Source organism: Eptesicus fuscus, chromosome 22, assembly GCF_027574615.1.
Source record: "Eptesicus fuscus isolate TK198812 chromosome 22, DD_ASM_mEF_20220401, whole genome shotgun sequence".
Taxonomy (NCBI): domain Eukaryota; kingdom Metazoa; phylum Chordata; class Mammalia; order Chiroptera; family Vespertilionidae; genus Eptesicus; species Eptesicus fuscus.
This window is the reverse complement of record NC_072494.1, coordinates 29,991,432-30,008,234: the sequence shown is the minus strand read 5'-3', so window position 1 is coordinate 30,008,234 and position 16,803 is coordinate 29,991,432. Positions and strand designations below refer to the sequence as shown.

Genomic DNA, 16,803 nt, shown 5'->3' with positions numbered 1-16,803 from the left:
GCATCACAATATCCGTATCATAGAAATACCAGAAGAAGAAGAAATTGTAAAGAAATGGGAAAAAATACCTTATTCAAAGGGTAACAACAACAAAAAGCTGGAGTAGCAATATTTATATCAGACAAAACAGACTTTAAAACCAAGGCTAAGAGACAAAGAATGGCATTACATAACGATAAAGGGAGCAACCCAACAAGAGAATATAACCCTTGTAAACATTTATGCACCCAGCATAGGAGCATCTAATATATAAAGCAAATATTGATGGACTTTAAGGGAGAGAAAGACATAGTAGGAAACTTTAACACCCTATAACATCAATGGTAGATCTTCCAGACAGAAAATCAACAAGGAAACAGTGGGCTTGAATGACACATTAGACCAGATGGCTTGATCCTTTCACAGCATTTCACCCCAGAGCAGCAGGATATACATTCTTTTCAAGGGCAGCCCTTGCTGGTTTGCACATGTACATTTCCAGGATAGACCACATGTTAGGACACAAAATAAGTCAAAATAAATATAAGAAGACTGAAATCATATCAAGCTTCTTCTCTGACCATAATGGTATGGAACTAGAGATCAATTACAAGAAGAAAACTGAAAAACACACAAACACACGGAGGCTAAATAACAGGTGACTAAACAATGAATGGCTTATCAATGAGATCAAGGAAGAAATCAAGATACCCTGAGACAAATAAAAATGAAAATACAACAACCCAAAATCTATAGGACACAGGGACAGAGTCCTAAGAGGGAAATTCATAGCAATATAGGCCTACCTCAAGTAACCAGAAAAATCTCTTATAAACAATCTAACCTTACACCTAAAGGAACTAGAAAAAGAAGAAAACACAAAGCTCAACGTCAGTAGAAGGAAATAATTAGGATCAAAAAGGAAATAAACAAAATAGAATCTAAAAAAAAAAAAAAAAAGCAGATTCTTTGAAAAGAAAAACAAGATTGATAAACCTTTACTCAGACTCATTAAGAAAAAGAGAGGATCCAAATAAATAAAATCAGAATGAAAGAGGAAAAGTAACAACTGACACCAGAGAAATACAAAGAATTATAAGAAAATACTAATTGCCAACAAACTGGTTAATCTGGAAAAATTGGATAAATTTCTAGAAATATACAATCTTCCAAGACTGAATCAAGAAGAAACTGGAAATCTGAACAGACTGATTATAACCCATGAAATTGAAGCAGTAATTAAAAAAAAAAAAAAAAACTCCCAACAAACGAAAGTCCTGGACTGGATGTCTTAATAGGTAAATTTTAACAAACATTCAAAAAAAGACTTAACACCTATCCTTCTCAAACTACTCCAAAAATTTCAAGAGGAGGGAAGACTCCCAAGCTCATTTTATGAGACCAGCATTATCCCGATTCCAAAACCAGATAAAGACACTACAAAGAAAGAAAATTATCGGCCAGTATCCCTGATGAATATAGATGCAATAATCCTCAACAAAATATTAGCAAACAGCCCTAGCTGGTTTGGCTCCGTGGATAGAGCATAGGCCTATGGACTGAAGGGTCCCAGGTTTTATTTCAGTCAAGGGCACATGCCCAGGTTTCAGGCTCGATCCATGCAAGAGGCAGCTGATCAATGATTCTCTCTCATCATTGATGTTTCTATCTCCCTCTCCTTTCCTCTCCGAAATCAATAAATAATATATTTTTAAAAAATATTAGCAAACAGAATTCAGCAATCCTATCTAATAAAGAGGGAATGTGGTAATTGACCCTCAAGCCATCACAAAGATGGCGGCACCTACAGTCAATAAGGAGGGAATATGCTAATTGCTGCCCTGCCCTCAAAGATGGCAGCGCCCACAGCCAATAAGGAGGGAATATGCTAATCAACTGCCCCACCCTCAAATATGGCGGCACCCACAGCCAATAAGGAGGGAATATGCTAACCAACTGCCCCACCCTCAAATATGGTGGCACCCACAGCCAATAAGGAGGGAATATGCTAAATGACTGTCATGCACTCAAAGATGGCGGTGCCCACAGCCACAAGATGGCGGTGCCCAGTGCCTTCAGCCCCGCTGGGGCGGCAGGTGCGCGGTAAGGCTGGGCCCACCCCCAGGCAGGCCCGGCCGCTCAGCGCACCTACCTCCTGAGTCCTCCAGTCCCCTCAGCCCCCCAGCTGCCCAGGGCTGGCCCGAAGCGCAGGCAAGCCTTGGATGGTGGCTGCCCAGCCCCCCAGGGCCACCCGAGGCTCAGGTAACCAGGGCTGGCCGAGGCTTGCGCTGCCAGCAGTGGCAGCAGCAGAGGTGTGATGGGGCGTCACCTTCCCCTGATTGCCGGGTCACCTCCCGCCCCTGAGGGTTCCAAGACTGTGAGAGGGGGCAGGCCGGGCTAAGGGACCCCCTTCCAGTGCATGAATTTGCATGCACCGGGCCTCTAGTACATTATAAAGTTCATATATCATGGACAAATGGGATTTATTTTGGGGATACAAGGATGGTTAAATATCCACAAATCAATTAAGGTGATACACCAAACAAAATGAAAGATAAAAATTATATGATCATATCAATAGATGCAGAAAAAGCGTTTGACAATCCAGCACCTATTTGGGATAAAAACTCTCAGCAAAGTGGGAATAGAGGGAACATACCTCAACAAAATAAAGGCCATATATGACAAACCCAGAGCTGATATCATATTCAAAGGGGAAAAACTAAAAGCGTTTCCCTTAAGATCAGGAACAAGACAGAGATGTCCACTTTCACCACTCCTATTCAACACAGCACTGGAAGTCCTAACCACAGCAATCAGACAAGAAGAAGAAATAATAGGTATACAAATTAGAAAGAGGTAAAACTGTCATTATTTGTAGATGACATGATACTGTATATAGAGAACCCTAAATATTCCAACAAAAACAACTAGAATAAATGAATTCAGTAAAATAGCATGATATTAAATAAATATTCAGAAATGGGTTGCATTTTATGCACCAATAATGAACTAACAGAAACTAAGAAAACAATCATCACATTTACATTAAATACCTAGGAATAAATTTAATCAAGGAGGTAAAAGACCTATACTCAGAAAATTATAAGAAAGAAATCGAAGGAGATAATAAATGGAAGCTGATAACAAGCTCATGGATACGAAGAATTAACATAATTAAAATGTCCACACTACCCAAAGCAATTTATAGATTCAACGCAATTCCTATCAAAATACCGATGGCATTTTTCACAGAAGTAAAACAAATACCGTATTTTCTGGCATATAAGACGACTGGGCGTATAGAAGATTTTCCTGGGTTAAAAAGTTGTCTTATATGCCGGAAAATATGTAACCCAAAAATGTGTGTGGAAACACAAAAGACTCAGAATAGCAATTTGAAAAAAACAACAATGAAGTAGGAGGTATCACACTACCTGATATCAAACTATACTACAAGGCTATAATAATTAAAAACAGCACGGTACTGGCATAAAAACAGACACAGATCAATGGAACAGAATAGAGAGCCCAGAGATAAACCCCTATATGGTTAATTAATCTTTGACAAAGAAAGAGAGAACATATAATAAAGACAGTCTATTTAATAAATGGTATTGGGAAAATTGGACAGATACATGCAAAGAAAATGAAACTAGACCGCCTTTTTACATCATATACAAGAATAAACTCAAAACAGATTAAAGACTTAAATTTAAGGTCTGAAACCATAAAACTCCTAATGGAAAACTTAGGCAGTAAAATCTCAGACATTACTTTTAGCAATATTCTTTCTGATATATCTCGGGCAAGGAAAGCAAAGGAAATAATAAACAAATGGGACTACATCAAACTAAAAAGTTTTTGCACAGCAAGGGAAACCAATAAAATGAAAAGACAACTTACTGATTGGGAGAACATATTTGCCAATATTATATCCAATAAGGGGTTAATAGCCAAAATTAATAAAGAACTCAGACAACTCAACACCAAAAAACAACCCAATTAAAAAGTGGGTAGAGGACCTGAATATACACTTCTCTAAAGAGGACATACAGATCACCAATAGACATCTGAAAAGATGCTCAACATCAATAATCATCGAGAAATGGAAATTAAAACCACAATAAGATACCACTAACCCCTGTCAGAAAAGCTATCATTAATAAATCAACAAACAAGTGTTGGGGAGGATCTTGAGAAAAGGGAACCCCAATGCACTGCTGAGGGGAATGCAGATGGTGCAACCACTATGGAAAACAGTGTGAAGGTTCCTCAAAAAAATTCAAAATGGAACCGCCTTATGACCCAGCATTTCCACCTCTGGGTATATATCTGAAGACACCAAAAACACTAATTCAAAAGCATACATGCACCCCTATGTTCATTGCAGCATTATTTACATAGCCAAGAATGGGAAGCAACCCAAGTGCCCATCAGCAGACAAATGGATAAAAAAGCAGTGGTACTAGGGAATACAGTAAACCCTCGATTTAATGGACTTTGGATTTAAAGGACAAAATTTCCGGTCCATATGTCATTTGTGAAAATTAACACCCTGTTAATTTTAAAATGCTTTTAACCAAGATTTGTTTATAATTAAATTAACAGTGTATTTTTTTGTTATTCATTGTTATTTTTAACAAATTTTAGCGAATGGCCATATGTTGGAAAAAACACTGTAGTAATTTCGCTCACGTAAATAAATATTACATATCTACGACTATACATACTTAAATCCAAGAGTCACCACTTATAAACAATGTTCGGGGAATGATTAGCACGTGATCACACCGCATCTCGCAGAGTAACTAGTTCTGTTGCTGCATGGCGTGACAGCCGGCAGAAGTTTTAATGCGTGCCCGGTTATTCCCAGTGCACTAAGCCATGCCCCAGTTGTCTGCATTTGTTTATTCCAGGTGACTGGTGAATGCACGCATTTACTAGACCTATTCAGTATAAATTTAAACTTATAGTAATGCATATAGAAAACTTTTCTGTGAAATTAAACTTTTCATACATACTTACATTTAATTACACAAACATGGCTACATAAGTAAAAAGAGGTAAACTAATTAGTCAATTGTTTAACATATGCACAGAGAAACCTACTTCTATTATAATAAGAGCGTAATATGCTAATTAGACTGGACGTACTTCTGGACAGAAGCCCAGGTCTGGGTGCCTGGCGGCGGCCAGAGGGAAGCCAGCCCGGGTCCCAGGTTCCAGAGGGAAGTCGGTACCTGCAGCCAGGAAGGAAGGCCTACTCTTGCACGAATTTCATGCATCAGGCCTCTAGTCCTACCTAATAAAAGAGTAATATGCAAATTGACTGCACCTTCACTATGCCCAAGCCACGCCCACCAGCCAATCAGGGTGAGTATGCAAATTAACCCAACCAAGATGGCAGTTAATTTGCATACATAGGTGCCCTGAGCGGACCCCCTGCAATCGATCGCAGGGAGCTGGGGGTTGCTTTGGCCTGGTGCAGGAGTGGACCACCTGCAATCGATCACAGGGAGCTGGGTGTCCGCTCCGGCACCAGGTCGAAAGCTTCCGCCGGAGGCTTTCGGCCTGGTGCACAAGCGGACCCCCTTTGATTGATCGCCTGGGCAGGGAGCTGGGGGGTCTGCTTTCGGCCTGGGCAGGAGCGGACCCCCTACGATTGATCGCAGGGAGCTGGGGGTCTGCTCCTGCCCAAGAGGCTTTCAGTGTGGGCAGGCCTGGGCAGGGGCTGAGCCGGTGATCAGAGGGAGCTGGAGGGGCCTGCCCAGGCCTAAAGCTTCGGCCAGAGGCTTTAGGCCTGGGCAGGGCCCAGCCCTCCATTGGTGTGAACTATAGAGGAAACACCTTTTCTGACTGCACATTGGCTAAGCTTCCTGTATGCCACTGGTAATATTCTTAGTAACTTGGGTAATAAGAATCCAAAAAGGTGATCTAGGGTTTTTCCACCACACTTCTGGAGAAAAAAATGAAGGTCCGCTGCTGGAGGGCTAAGAAATGTCATATCCTGCCCTAGCCAGTTTGACTCAGTGGATAATGCCTCAGCCTGCAGACAGCAGGGTCTGGGTTCGATTCTGATCAAGGGCATGTACCTAGGTTGCAGACTCCTCCCTGGCCGGGGCCCAGATCAGGGCTCATGCAGGAGGCAACCAATCAAAGTGTTCCTCTCACTCTGATGTTTCTCTCTTTCCCTTTCTCTTCCACATTCTCTAAAAGTCAATGGAAACATATCCTCAGGTGAGGATAAAAAAAAAAAAAGAAAGAAATGCATATCCTATGAAAGACACATCTTGAAAATGCCTAAAGAAAGTTGTCATTTTTTTCTTGGTGAAGGGACTGGAGTCTGTGTTGATGAAAACACCTTGGTGACTGACAGTAGCTGCAGCAGTGGGGTGATGGGGCTGGTGCCTTCCCCTGATCAGCCTGGTTGCCTCCCACAAAGGGAGGCCAGACTGCGGCTTAGGCCCGCTCCCTGTGGGGCATGGGCCTAAGCCGTCAGTAGGACATCCCCTGAGGGCTCCCAGTATGTGAGAGGGGGCAGGTTGGGCTGAGGGACCCCCGACCCCCCAGTGCACGAATTTCATGCATCAGGCCTCTAGTTACTATATAACGAACTTTAGGCTTCAATGGACACTCCCTCGCCTGAATTAGTCCTTTATATCAAGGTTTTACTGTATTACTTGGCCATAAAAAAAGAATGAACTCTTACCATCTGCAACAGCATGCACAGACCTAGAGGGTATTATGCTAAGTGAAATAAGCCAGAGAAAGACAAATAGCATATGTGGAACCTAATGAACAAAATAAACTAACAAACAAAATTGAAACACTTATAGATACAGAGAACAAACTGACAGAGGCCAGAGGGGATGGGTGTTGCAGGGCCAGGGTGTAATAAGGTGATGGGATTAAGAAGGGCTAATTGCTAGTTACAAAACAGACATGGGGGTGTAAAGTACAGCATAGGGATTATAGTTAACAACACTGTAATAACTATTGTGTGAGGAGGGCACTTGAGTTACCGATGGAACACTTTGTAACCTATATGAATGTCTCTCTGCTGTATACCTAAAACACAAAATAGTTTTGAATGCAAACTGCAATAGAAAAATAATTTAGAATTATATTTCCTTTATATGAATATAAACTTGATGTAGTAGCAAGATAAAAATAATGCACAAGATTTTCTTGGAAAAAGATAACTTTTGAGTTTTGTAAAATCTACAACACAACTGCTTCAAAAGCCCACACTTCCCAGACAGTAAGTCCGGCCATTAAGGGGATCTGTGATGAGCAATTCACTTTCTGAAAACAAGCTGGGTTTTCTGTTCAGAGGAAGGAGAACTGGTTGGCTACCATACCCCTGGGCAGCCCTACCTTGCAGAAAGCACTGGGCAAAGGTGCATTCTGAGTGCAAAGGAGGAATGAATTTTTTGTCTCTTCTTCCATTTAGTGATTGTTTTTGGCTTTGGTTTTTCGAGATATATTTACATACCATAACATTACCCTTTTAAAGTGAATATATTTCATAGTCTTTAATATATTCACAAGGTGTGCAACCATCACCACTATACTAATTACAGAACATTTTCATAACCCAAAAAGAAACCCCATACCCTTTAGTAGTCCTTCCTCCTTCTCTTTAGTCCCTGCTAACCAATAATCTCCTTTCTGTCTATGGAATTGCCTATTCTGGACAATACACATAAATAGAATCATTCGATATGTGGCCTTTGGGTCTGACTTCTTTCATTTATGTTTTCAAGACTCATCCATGTCATAGCATAATCAGTTCTTCATTCCTTTTTATTGCCAAGGAACATCCCACTATATTAACATACTATTTATTCATTCATAAGTTGGTGGACACCTGGGTTGTTTCCATCTTTTGACTATTATGATTAATGCTGCTATGAACATTCTTATACAAGTTTTTGTGTGGATGCGAGTTTTCATTTCTCTTGGATATATACCTAGGATTGGAATTGCTGGGTCACAGGATAACTCCGTATTTAACCTTTCAAGGAACTGCCAGGCTGTTTTCCACAGCAACTGCACCATTTTACATTCCCACCAGCAATGTACAGGGGTTCTAATTTCCTGATATCCTCACCAAAACTTGAATGGTTCATCTTATTGATTGTAGTCATCTTAGTAGGTTGAAGTGGTATCTCCTTGTGGTTTAAATTTGCATTTCCCTGATGATTAATGATGTTGAGCATCTTTTCAATTGCTTATTATCAATCATTTGTACATTTATCTATAGAAAAAAATTTCATCTTTCAATCTGCCCTCTCTCCTTTCTTCCTGCTGCCTGCATCTGTCCTCTCCTAATTGGAGGCAAGAGGACAGTGCAGGGTACAGAAGAATGGCCCACCTAAGGTTCCTAAGTCCTAATTCTTGGAACCTGTACATGTGTCCAGTTATACGCCAAAGAGAAATTAAGGCAGAAAGATGGGATTAAAGTTGCTCATCACGTACCTTAAAACAGGGATATTATCTTGGAATATCTAGGTACACCCAATGTAATCACAAGGGCTCTTCAAATGTGGAAGAGGGAGGCAGAAGTCAGTGGCAGAATGATAACATGTGAAAAAGACTCCGTCCGCCACTGCTGGTTTGAAGATGAAAGAAGGGCCACAAGCCAAGGAATTCGGGCAGCCTCTAACGCTGGGAAGTCCCCTAGAACAGATATCCCCCTGGAGCCGCCAGGAAGGAACGCAGGCCTGCCAACACCTTCACCGTAGCCCAGGGAGACCCATTTGGGACTTCTGACCTCCACAACTGCAAGGCATCTGTGTTGTTGCAAACCACTAAGTTTGTGGTAATTTGTTACAGAAACATAGGCACTAACATTCAAGGCTTTTAAACTGTTCTCCCCAGGCAGTGCCTAGAGTCAGAGTGGGGGCAGTCATGCTACTAGCTACCTTTTATATATTGGGCTTTAGTAAAAGGATGCTTTAAACATTTTTTTTAAAACCACTGGTGCAGCAGAAAGAGTTTGAGGTCAGAAGGAACTTGACCCAGTCTGCTTGTTTACCAGCCACGTGATCTTCCCACACTATTTAACCTTGGGGCAATGGCCATGACAGTGCCTGGCCCAGAGGTCGCAATCAGTAAACATCAGCTGCCCTTCCAGCCTCCTTCCTTCTCCAAAGTCTTCTCTAAGGATTAGACACAACCACAGAATTTCCTGTCCCGTTCTCCTCCCCTACCAACACAGGAATGAAGAGGAGCAGAATCCCACCTCCCCCCATCCACCCAAGAAGCTAGAGTCTGACTGAGCCTTCATTCACTTACTCATCTATTCGACAAATCTTTATTGCATGGCCAGGGCTAAAGAAGTGAGCAAAACAGACTGGTCTCCACCATCAGGGAGCTTACATTCCGGTAAAATAGACAGATATTAATCAGTCAGGCAAACAAATACACCATCCTATCAGCGACAGCTACAAGGGAGCGGTGCACAGGCTATACAGTGACAGGTTGGGAGGGTGGGAAGTGACCTAGTTGGCAGGTCACAGAAGGCTTTGTAGAAAAAAAAGGAGCTGAAGAATGATTAGGCATCCACTAGGTCAGTGGTCGGCAAACTGCGGCTCACAAGCCACATGCGGCTCTTTGGCCCCTTGAGTGTGGCTCTTCCACCAAATACCACAAGCGGGCGCACACGTACAGTGCGATTGAAACTTCGTGGCCCATGCGCAGAAGTCGGTTTTCGGCCTGGGCAAGTCTATTTTGAAGAAGTGGTGTTAGAACACTCAAGGGGCCAAAGAGCCGCATGTGGCTCGCGAGCCGAGGTTTGCCGACCACTGCACTAGGTGATGGAGGGAAGAGAACTCCAGGAAGAGGAATTCCCTCCAATGGTGGGAGGGAATGAGTACAAGATAAAAGAAGGCAGGCACAGCTAAGAGGCAGAGCAAATGGTGAAGAAGGGAGGGAAGGAAAAAAGAATGACTCCCCATTCAACTGGGTGGGTAGTGGTACCCTCCCTCCTCGCTAAAAAAACCTCGGGAACAGCAAACACTGGAAGAGGGTCAAGTGAGGAGATCCCGAGGGCGATGCTGGATGTGTGGAGTTTAGGGTACCTCTGGAAAGCTCAGCAGAGCTACCACCTGGGCATTTGGATATACAGGATAAATAAGTCCGGAGTTTATCGGTCACCTCTGGGCTAGAGATGTGAGCGTGGCAGGTACATGTGAGCAAGCAGTGGCTGAGGGAGGGGAGGAAGAGGTAGTCAACAGTGTCAGCGTTTCCTACAAAGCTCCATAAGAGGCCACCTGACTGACAGGCCCTGCTCGCCCAGCTGGGCAACTATCCTGGAGAGGTCTGATATCGGAGAGGTGCCTATTAGATATTCTTCCAGAAGGCTCTGGGAAGTGACCCAGATATTGGGGGCTCAGCTACTACCTGCTTCTTAGGGGGAAACTAACAGAAGAGCTGACACCCAAAGTCCTTGCTATGGTATCCAAAGACCTGGCCTCAGGAACTGGCTCGCACGGGAGTACAGGAAAGAGTAGACACGGGCCAAGGCACAGCCTCTGTCCCGAGGCTGGTTAAATATGCATAGCTTTACAGCTAGGGCACCACCTGAGATCTGACACCAGGCGCAAACAGGGGCTCCTCCTCTGCCCCGTACCCACAGGCGAGGTGCCTGGCCCGGGGCTTCCTGCTGCAGCAGCAGCACCCACCATTTTCCCACCCTCCCCCCCAGCACTGAGCCCACTTACCTGGTAAGATTCCTGAACCCTGGACTCTGACTGCCTCCTTTTCCTGCTCGTCGGCCCGCTCTGAGTTCTCAACCACCTGATCCAACTCCTCATTCAGCTAAAGGAAGACAAAGAGGGCAAACAGGTCAGCCACATCAGCCTTGCTTTTCCAGACTAGACTGAGAAAGCAGAAGCTGTTTCTCACTTAATCATCACCAAAAAAAAATCAAAAAAAAAAAAATCACGTAGTCTAGGATGTCCTACCAATTCTGAAGCCCAAAAAACTCAAGTAACTTCCTGTATATTCATTTCCTAGAGATGCCCTAACAAGCTCCGCAAACGGAGTGGCTTAAAACAACAGACATGTGTTCCCTGAGTTGAAGCAGGGTTGTGCCTTCTGAGGGCTGTGAGGGGACTTTCCCTCTCTCTCTCAGCCTCTGGTAATGGCCAGCATCCTCAGTGTTCCTTCTGAGGGCTGCACCCATCGCCAATCTGTGTCCCCATCGTCACATGGAGTCTCTGTTTCTCCCATGGTCATCTCTGTATAAGGACACCCTTCACACTGGATGTGGGCCCACCCTACTCCAGTATGACCTCATCTTAACTAATTACATCTACAATGACCCGATTTCCTAACAAGGCCACATTCTAAGGTACTGGGGGTTAGGACTTCAACACATTTGGGGGTGGGGGAGGGGACACAACTCAACACATCACTTTCCATGGCCATAGATGTAAGAGTCAAATCCAAGTTGGCCTAGTTCCAAAGCCCATGATCTTAACCACTTCCCAGAGGAGGAGGAAATGCAGCTTGGAGCCTGCTGAGCAAGAAGAGGGAACAGTGAAGGGGGTGTCAGAGCGCTCCAGGACTCTGGCCAATGTTCACTGCTGCAGGAAGCACATGGCAGAACGAAGTGGGACGGGCCAGTCCATTTCAGGGGCAGATACTCATTAGCTGCTGGTAAGCAGGCAACCTCAACCTCACTCCATCAGGGTTCTCACCTGTCAAATGGGGGAAATGATGCCCTGAGGAGATTGGCAGAAAGGATACAACGATAACCAGCAAGTCTCTGTAGCATTGAGGAGGAGGAGGAGGAGGAGGAGGGGGGTAGGAGAGCTCAAGACAAGAGAGAGAGGAGGAGCTATCACTGCACTGGGGATGAAAGGAGGAGAGGAGAGCTATCCCTAATATTTTCTTACATCCACATTGTAAATGTCTAGGGTCTCAAGATATTGTCATTAAAAATTTATCTCCAGCCTGGCCAGTGGGGCTTAGTGGTTGAGCATCAACCCATGCACCCAGAGGTTCGACTGGGTTGTGGGCTCAATTCCCAGTAGGGCGTGTGCAGAAAGTGTTTCTCTCTCATCAATTTTTCTATCCCTCTCCCTTCCTCTCTAAAATATTTAATAAAAACATATTTTAAAAATTCATCTCCAAGAGACTTGAGTTAAATAAAGCCCTGTGCATCTATTATTCTTGCAGGCCCCTCTCCATGCCTCCACTCCTGCCCATTAGTTGTAAAACTCCTCATTTTAAAGCCCTCCAGTCCCAAAAGAAAAGAAAAGGTGGGAGAGGGCTGGGAGGCCAAAGAAGTCACCGTGAAACTCAGGCAGCTGATGGGAGCACAGGTCAGGAGGTCCCAGGAGCCTTCACTGGCCAAAGGGAAGAGAGGACGTCAGTCCCAGGAAGGCCCACATTCTCTGCTCCAAGCATCAGTGCAGCCTAAGCCAGCTGGCAACACTCTCCTCACCCAATTCCCCTCCTGACTGCCTGCAGCTGTGTGGAGCCCACCTCCTGGCCTGCCCCGGGCAAATTCTCAGCACGCCCCATCCCCTAAAGCCAAAATCTCCACTCAGCAAAGAAACCTAACTCAAAGTGTGGTCCACTCTCAGAATGATCCAGGGAAGAAAGCTGCTGGCCACTTTTGAAGGCGAGAGATAGGGATTGCAGAACAGGCCACTCAAGAAAGGGGAGGCGGCCTTGCAGTGCCTTGCATCGTGGGGGTGCCCCCAAATACCAACTGATTCCACCTTTGGCCTTGCCCTGCAAACAAGATAACTGCCTAAATTTTAATCAACATTTTAGGAGCCCTGCTAGGGGAGGAGATACTGCAGGCTGTAAACAGGGACACCAAAGCTCCCTAGAAGCAGGAGCTACACGTGCGCTGTTAACAAGAGCTATTATTCCATTCACCTGCCAGGCTCTGAGCGAAGCACTTCCCACATACCAACTCATCTAACCCTCAAAACCATAGGGCCTACCATCGCCTTCATTTTGCAGATAAAGAAACTGAGGCTGAGAGAAGTTAAATGACTTGATAAAAGTCACACAAACAGCAAGAGTTAGAGCCCGGATAGAACATGGACTTTTTGACTTCAAAAAGTCCTAGTATTTATCCACTATGGTCTCCTCCCTATAAACCTGAAAACTTTCAGAGTCAGGGAAAGACACACCTCATTCCCCAGGATTCCCCCACTGTCCAGGACATGAAATCTAGGGGCCAGAGAATCCACATCACTGGTTAAAACCCCATCAGGCTCCGTTTGGATAAAAGAAAGAGGTGGGATAAAGATGATGGTAGGAGAAATATAAAAAGTTGTCCCAAAGTCACATTCTAGCCCAGCTCCAACACTAAAACATGGCCAGCCAGTCTCAGGCAAATCTCATCTGACTGCAATTCAGCTTCCTCTTCTACCACAGGGCTAAGCCACCTGTTCTGTATACTTCACACTGTCACTGACAAATGGAGACATGTACATCATACTGATCAATACAGCAGCAAGTTTACCTGAAGAGGACAGGCAGCATGCTAGACTAGTACGGGAAGTCAGTCTCCAAAGAGCATGTGGGATTTGAGACTTTCCCCTTGAATAACTGGGGGATTTTATTAGTAATCAATGGAGCTTGAGAAGGGGTTAAAGGAGAAATGGTGTGAGCACAGGCATAGAGGCCAGAAAACAGAAGCAAATTTTTCAACAGTGAGTTTCCAAGTGCAGCTCTGGGTGGGTGAGGAGAAGGTGAAGGCAATGGGGGATACAGCTGAGCTGTGCGGAGCTCTTAAAGCTTGCTGAGAAGTTTGGGCTGATCTGAGTAGATCAAGGGCAACATCAGGTGTATGGGAAAAAGGAACTCTCTGGGATCAAGGCAGGGCCTCAAAGCGAACCTGCACACTCACACAGCGTGGGGAGACCAAAGGGGAGGTGATAACACAGGATCACACTCAGGTGGTTAGAGCAGAGCAGGGACACGAGCAGAGCAGGGACACGAGCGAGCGGGACCGGGAATGTGGTACTGCCAGAACTTGGCAAGTGAGGGGGAGGGGGGCACAGGGAAGAAAGATGACCGAGGTTTGGGGCCTGCGAGTTGGAGGAGGAGGAAGAGGAGGGGGAGGAGAGCAGTTCACTAGTCGCAGTAGGAATCAGAAGGAAGAGCTGGTTTGAGGGGAAAGCTGGCTCAGGACAGACAAGAGACAAAGAACTGGAAAGTGATCGTTAAAGTCGTGGGAGGAGGTGAGATCGGAGAGAAAGAGTGGAGCGAGAAGCCCCTAGGTCGGTGAAAGCATACTTTCAAAGTCAGGCGGCCACCAAAACAAGATGTAATTATCCCGATCATTAACAGCTGCAGGGGCCACGAGGCCTGGGGCTGGAGGAGGGCTGATGCCCACCGCGCATCCACCCTAGCGGGGAGCAGGACGCAGGCGTTCCCACTTGTTGCAAACAACAGTGGGGTCCCCGAGGCCAAGCCGTGTCCCGCCCGGCCCGCCGCGGTCCGACGAGGCTTTAATCATTCACCTGCTGGTTACGAATCGCGGCTCCGGGGGGTGAAGAGAGGGGGGGGCAGCTCCGGCGAAGCGACTGCAGCATCCGGCCACTTCCTGCCTGCTCTGCCCCTCCTCTGCACTGGGGGACCCCTCTGCAAGCGGGAGTCCCAATCTCGACGCACTCACGAGCTCCTCCGCAGCCGCCCCGACGCCCCCCGAACCTCTCCCGCTCAGACTCCCAGACTCCCGGGACCCGCTCCTCCGCTACATAGGAAACTTAGTTTCCGCCCCCTGCCCAACCCAAGGTTTGTACCTCCTGGTAGGATGTGGAGAGCTCTTGCCGGATCATGGCACTGACGGGAGCTAAGGCACACCAGAGCCCGCTACGCCCGGGAGCGAGGACCGCAGCCGCAGCGCCGGGACCTGCCGGCTCCGCGAGGTGCTACGCGTTCTTAGGGGCGGTGCCGAGACCTGGCGGGGAGGCACTCGGCGCATGCGTCTTGCTCCCGCCGCAGCTGGGGCCGCGAAAAGGTTGCTGGGAAATGTAGTTCTGCGCGGAGGGCACGCCTCAGCACCCAAGCTTCAGCGAAGCCTGCGCTTACCCAGAACCAGGCACAACCCTGGCGTTAGAAGCACGTGCTCTCTTTCTTCCTCACTTCCTCTCTTTGTTGAAGGGAGAGAGACGGAGACTATTACTGGAAAGTGGAACAAGGGGCCCCAGGTCAGATGGGTAGGAGAGGCTAATCTATAATTGCAAGAGGAAGGTTATAACCGTAGTAAATATCTGGAGAACACTTTGTATGTTAAAAGCACTTTCACGCATTTAGTGCCCTTGATCCTAACAGGACCCCCTGTAAGAGGGACATTTTTCTCCCTGTTTTACAGATGCGGAAATTGAGATACCTTGTTTCAGAAAGGATGGCGGGGAGGGCAGTGATCAAGTGAAGATTATTTAATCCAGGAATGGACTATAGAATCCAAGTTCTTTTCGTTATTTCTGGGCAGACGCTTGGATTCAGAACCTCTAGGTTCTTGTCCTGGCTCTGCTCTTCTCTCTCAGGTTTTGTAATGCTCTGAGCGTTCCTCTCTTCGCCTTAGCAGAATGCAACTGCTAACCCTGTCCTGCTTCACAGGGCTTTCTGGGAGCCAAAATAGATCAGGCAGAAAAAAACCCAAGGTGCTGTTCACCAGGGCAGAAGCCTCACGCCCTGAATTTGGTGGAGAATTGGGCATTTGCCCTGTGGCAGGGTAACCTGGGACCCCCTCCTCCCCACTGCCTGAACAGCTGTTCTGTGTGGCTGCCCTGTGCTGCTTAGTGGTGAAGCAGATAAAGGTTGCTTATGCCTTGGTGAATGCTGCTCTGTGTCACCGGCAGCTGCAGCTCTGCCACCTGCTGCACTCAGGCCACTCAGAGCCTCTTCCCTCCTCAGTGGCACCACAGTAGCACCAAGCACATCAGAGCACCCTGGGCCTCCCAGTACATTAGCAATGAAAGGCCTCCATCGTCTCTCCTGACTACCCTCCCTCACCCCAGGCTCTCTGCTCCCACATCTATTCAATGTGAGGATGCATACAGCACCTAACACATTGTAGGCACTCAACAAACATTTGTTACATTTGTGACCGGAACACTCATTCCAGCCATTACATTTAACACTTCCCTTGCCAAAACAAATAGCAACGAACAACCATTAATTTCCTCACTGTATTAATACAAGGGTGGTTGATAGAACAAGTCACGGAATCATAGAATTTTAGAGCTGGAAGGCACCAGAGAATTCTAGTCCAGCCCTATTATTCCCCTCTATCTTTGCTGACCTGACCAAACTGGAAAATGGCGGGCTCCATATTTGCAGGAGATAGTGACTAGCACAGTATTCAGCATGGCTTGTCAAATGCAATGTGCTGGGCACTGGGATAATGAATGAATGGGTTACTCCAAGGCCCTTTCCCTTGTGGCTCTTCCATGCTGGAGTAGAGAGGCAGACCATGAAACAAATAGAATTTTCTGTCCTTGCTGTCCCAGGTCCCTTCCTTCCACTCCCTCAAGCACACACCAATCAGGCTTTCACGCTGTCCACTCCACTGAAATGGTGCTTGTCGTGGTCACAAATGCCCTCTGAGTTGTCAGATCAGATGGCCATCTCCCCACCCTCCTTTTTCTTCACCTATCAGCTGTGTTGGACTCAGATGATTGCCCCCCTTCCTTGTACTCTTTCCTCCCTTGGCTTACAGAACCCTACCTCACTCGCTGCTCCTTCTCAGTCTCCTTTGCTGGGTTGTCTTCATTGCTTCAACTCTACAGGTGGCAATGCTCAAACTAGATCTTTGATCCCTTTTCTACTCACTTCCTA

At 46.0% G+C, this 16,803-nt stretch overlaps 1 protein-coding gene across 3 annotated transcripts in view; it reads right to left on the bottom strand.

Annotated features, from left to right (window-relative positions):
• Nucleotides 1-14,886, bottom strand: part of PACC1 (proton activated chloride channel 1) — a 34,582-nt gene extending 19,696 nt beyond the window's left edge. For all 3 annotated transcript variants that reach the window (XM_008145985.3, XM_054711585.1, XM_054711586.1), the window contains exons 1-2: nucleotides 14,763-14,886; nucleotides 10,710-10,806 (exon numbers count right to left, since the gene is read on the bottom strand). In XM_008145985.3, coding sequence (XP_008144207.1) covers nucleotides 10,710-10,806; nucleotides 14,763-14,798 — 133 coding nt within the window. In that variant the 5' untranslated portion in view covers nucleotides 14,799-14,886. The remainder of the gene's footprint in view (nucleotides 1-10,709; nucleotides 10,807-14,762) is intronic.
• Nucleotides 14,887-16,803: the final 1,917 nt, after the last annotated feature.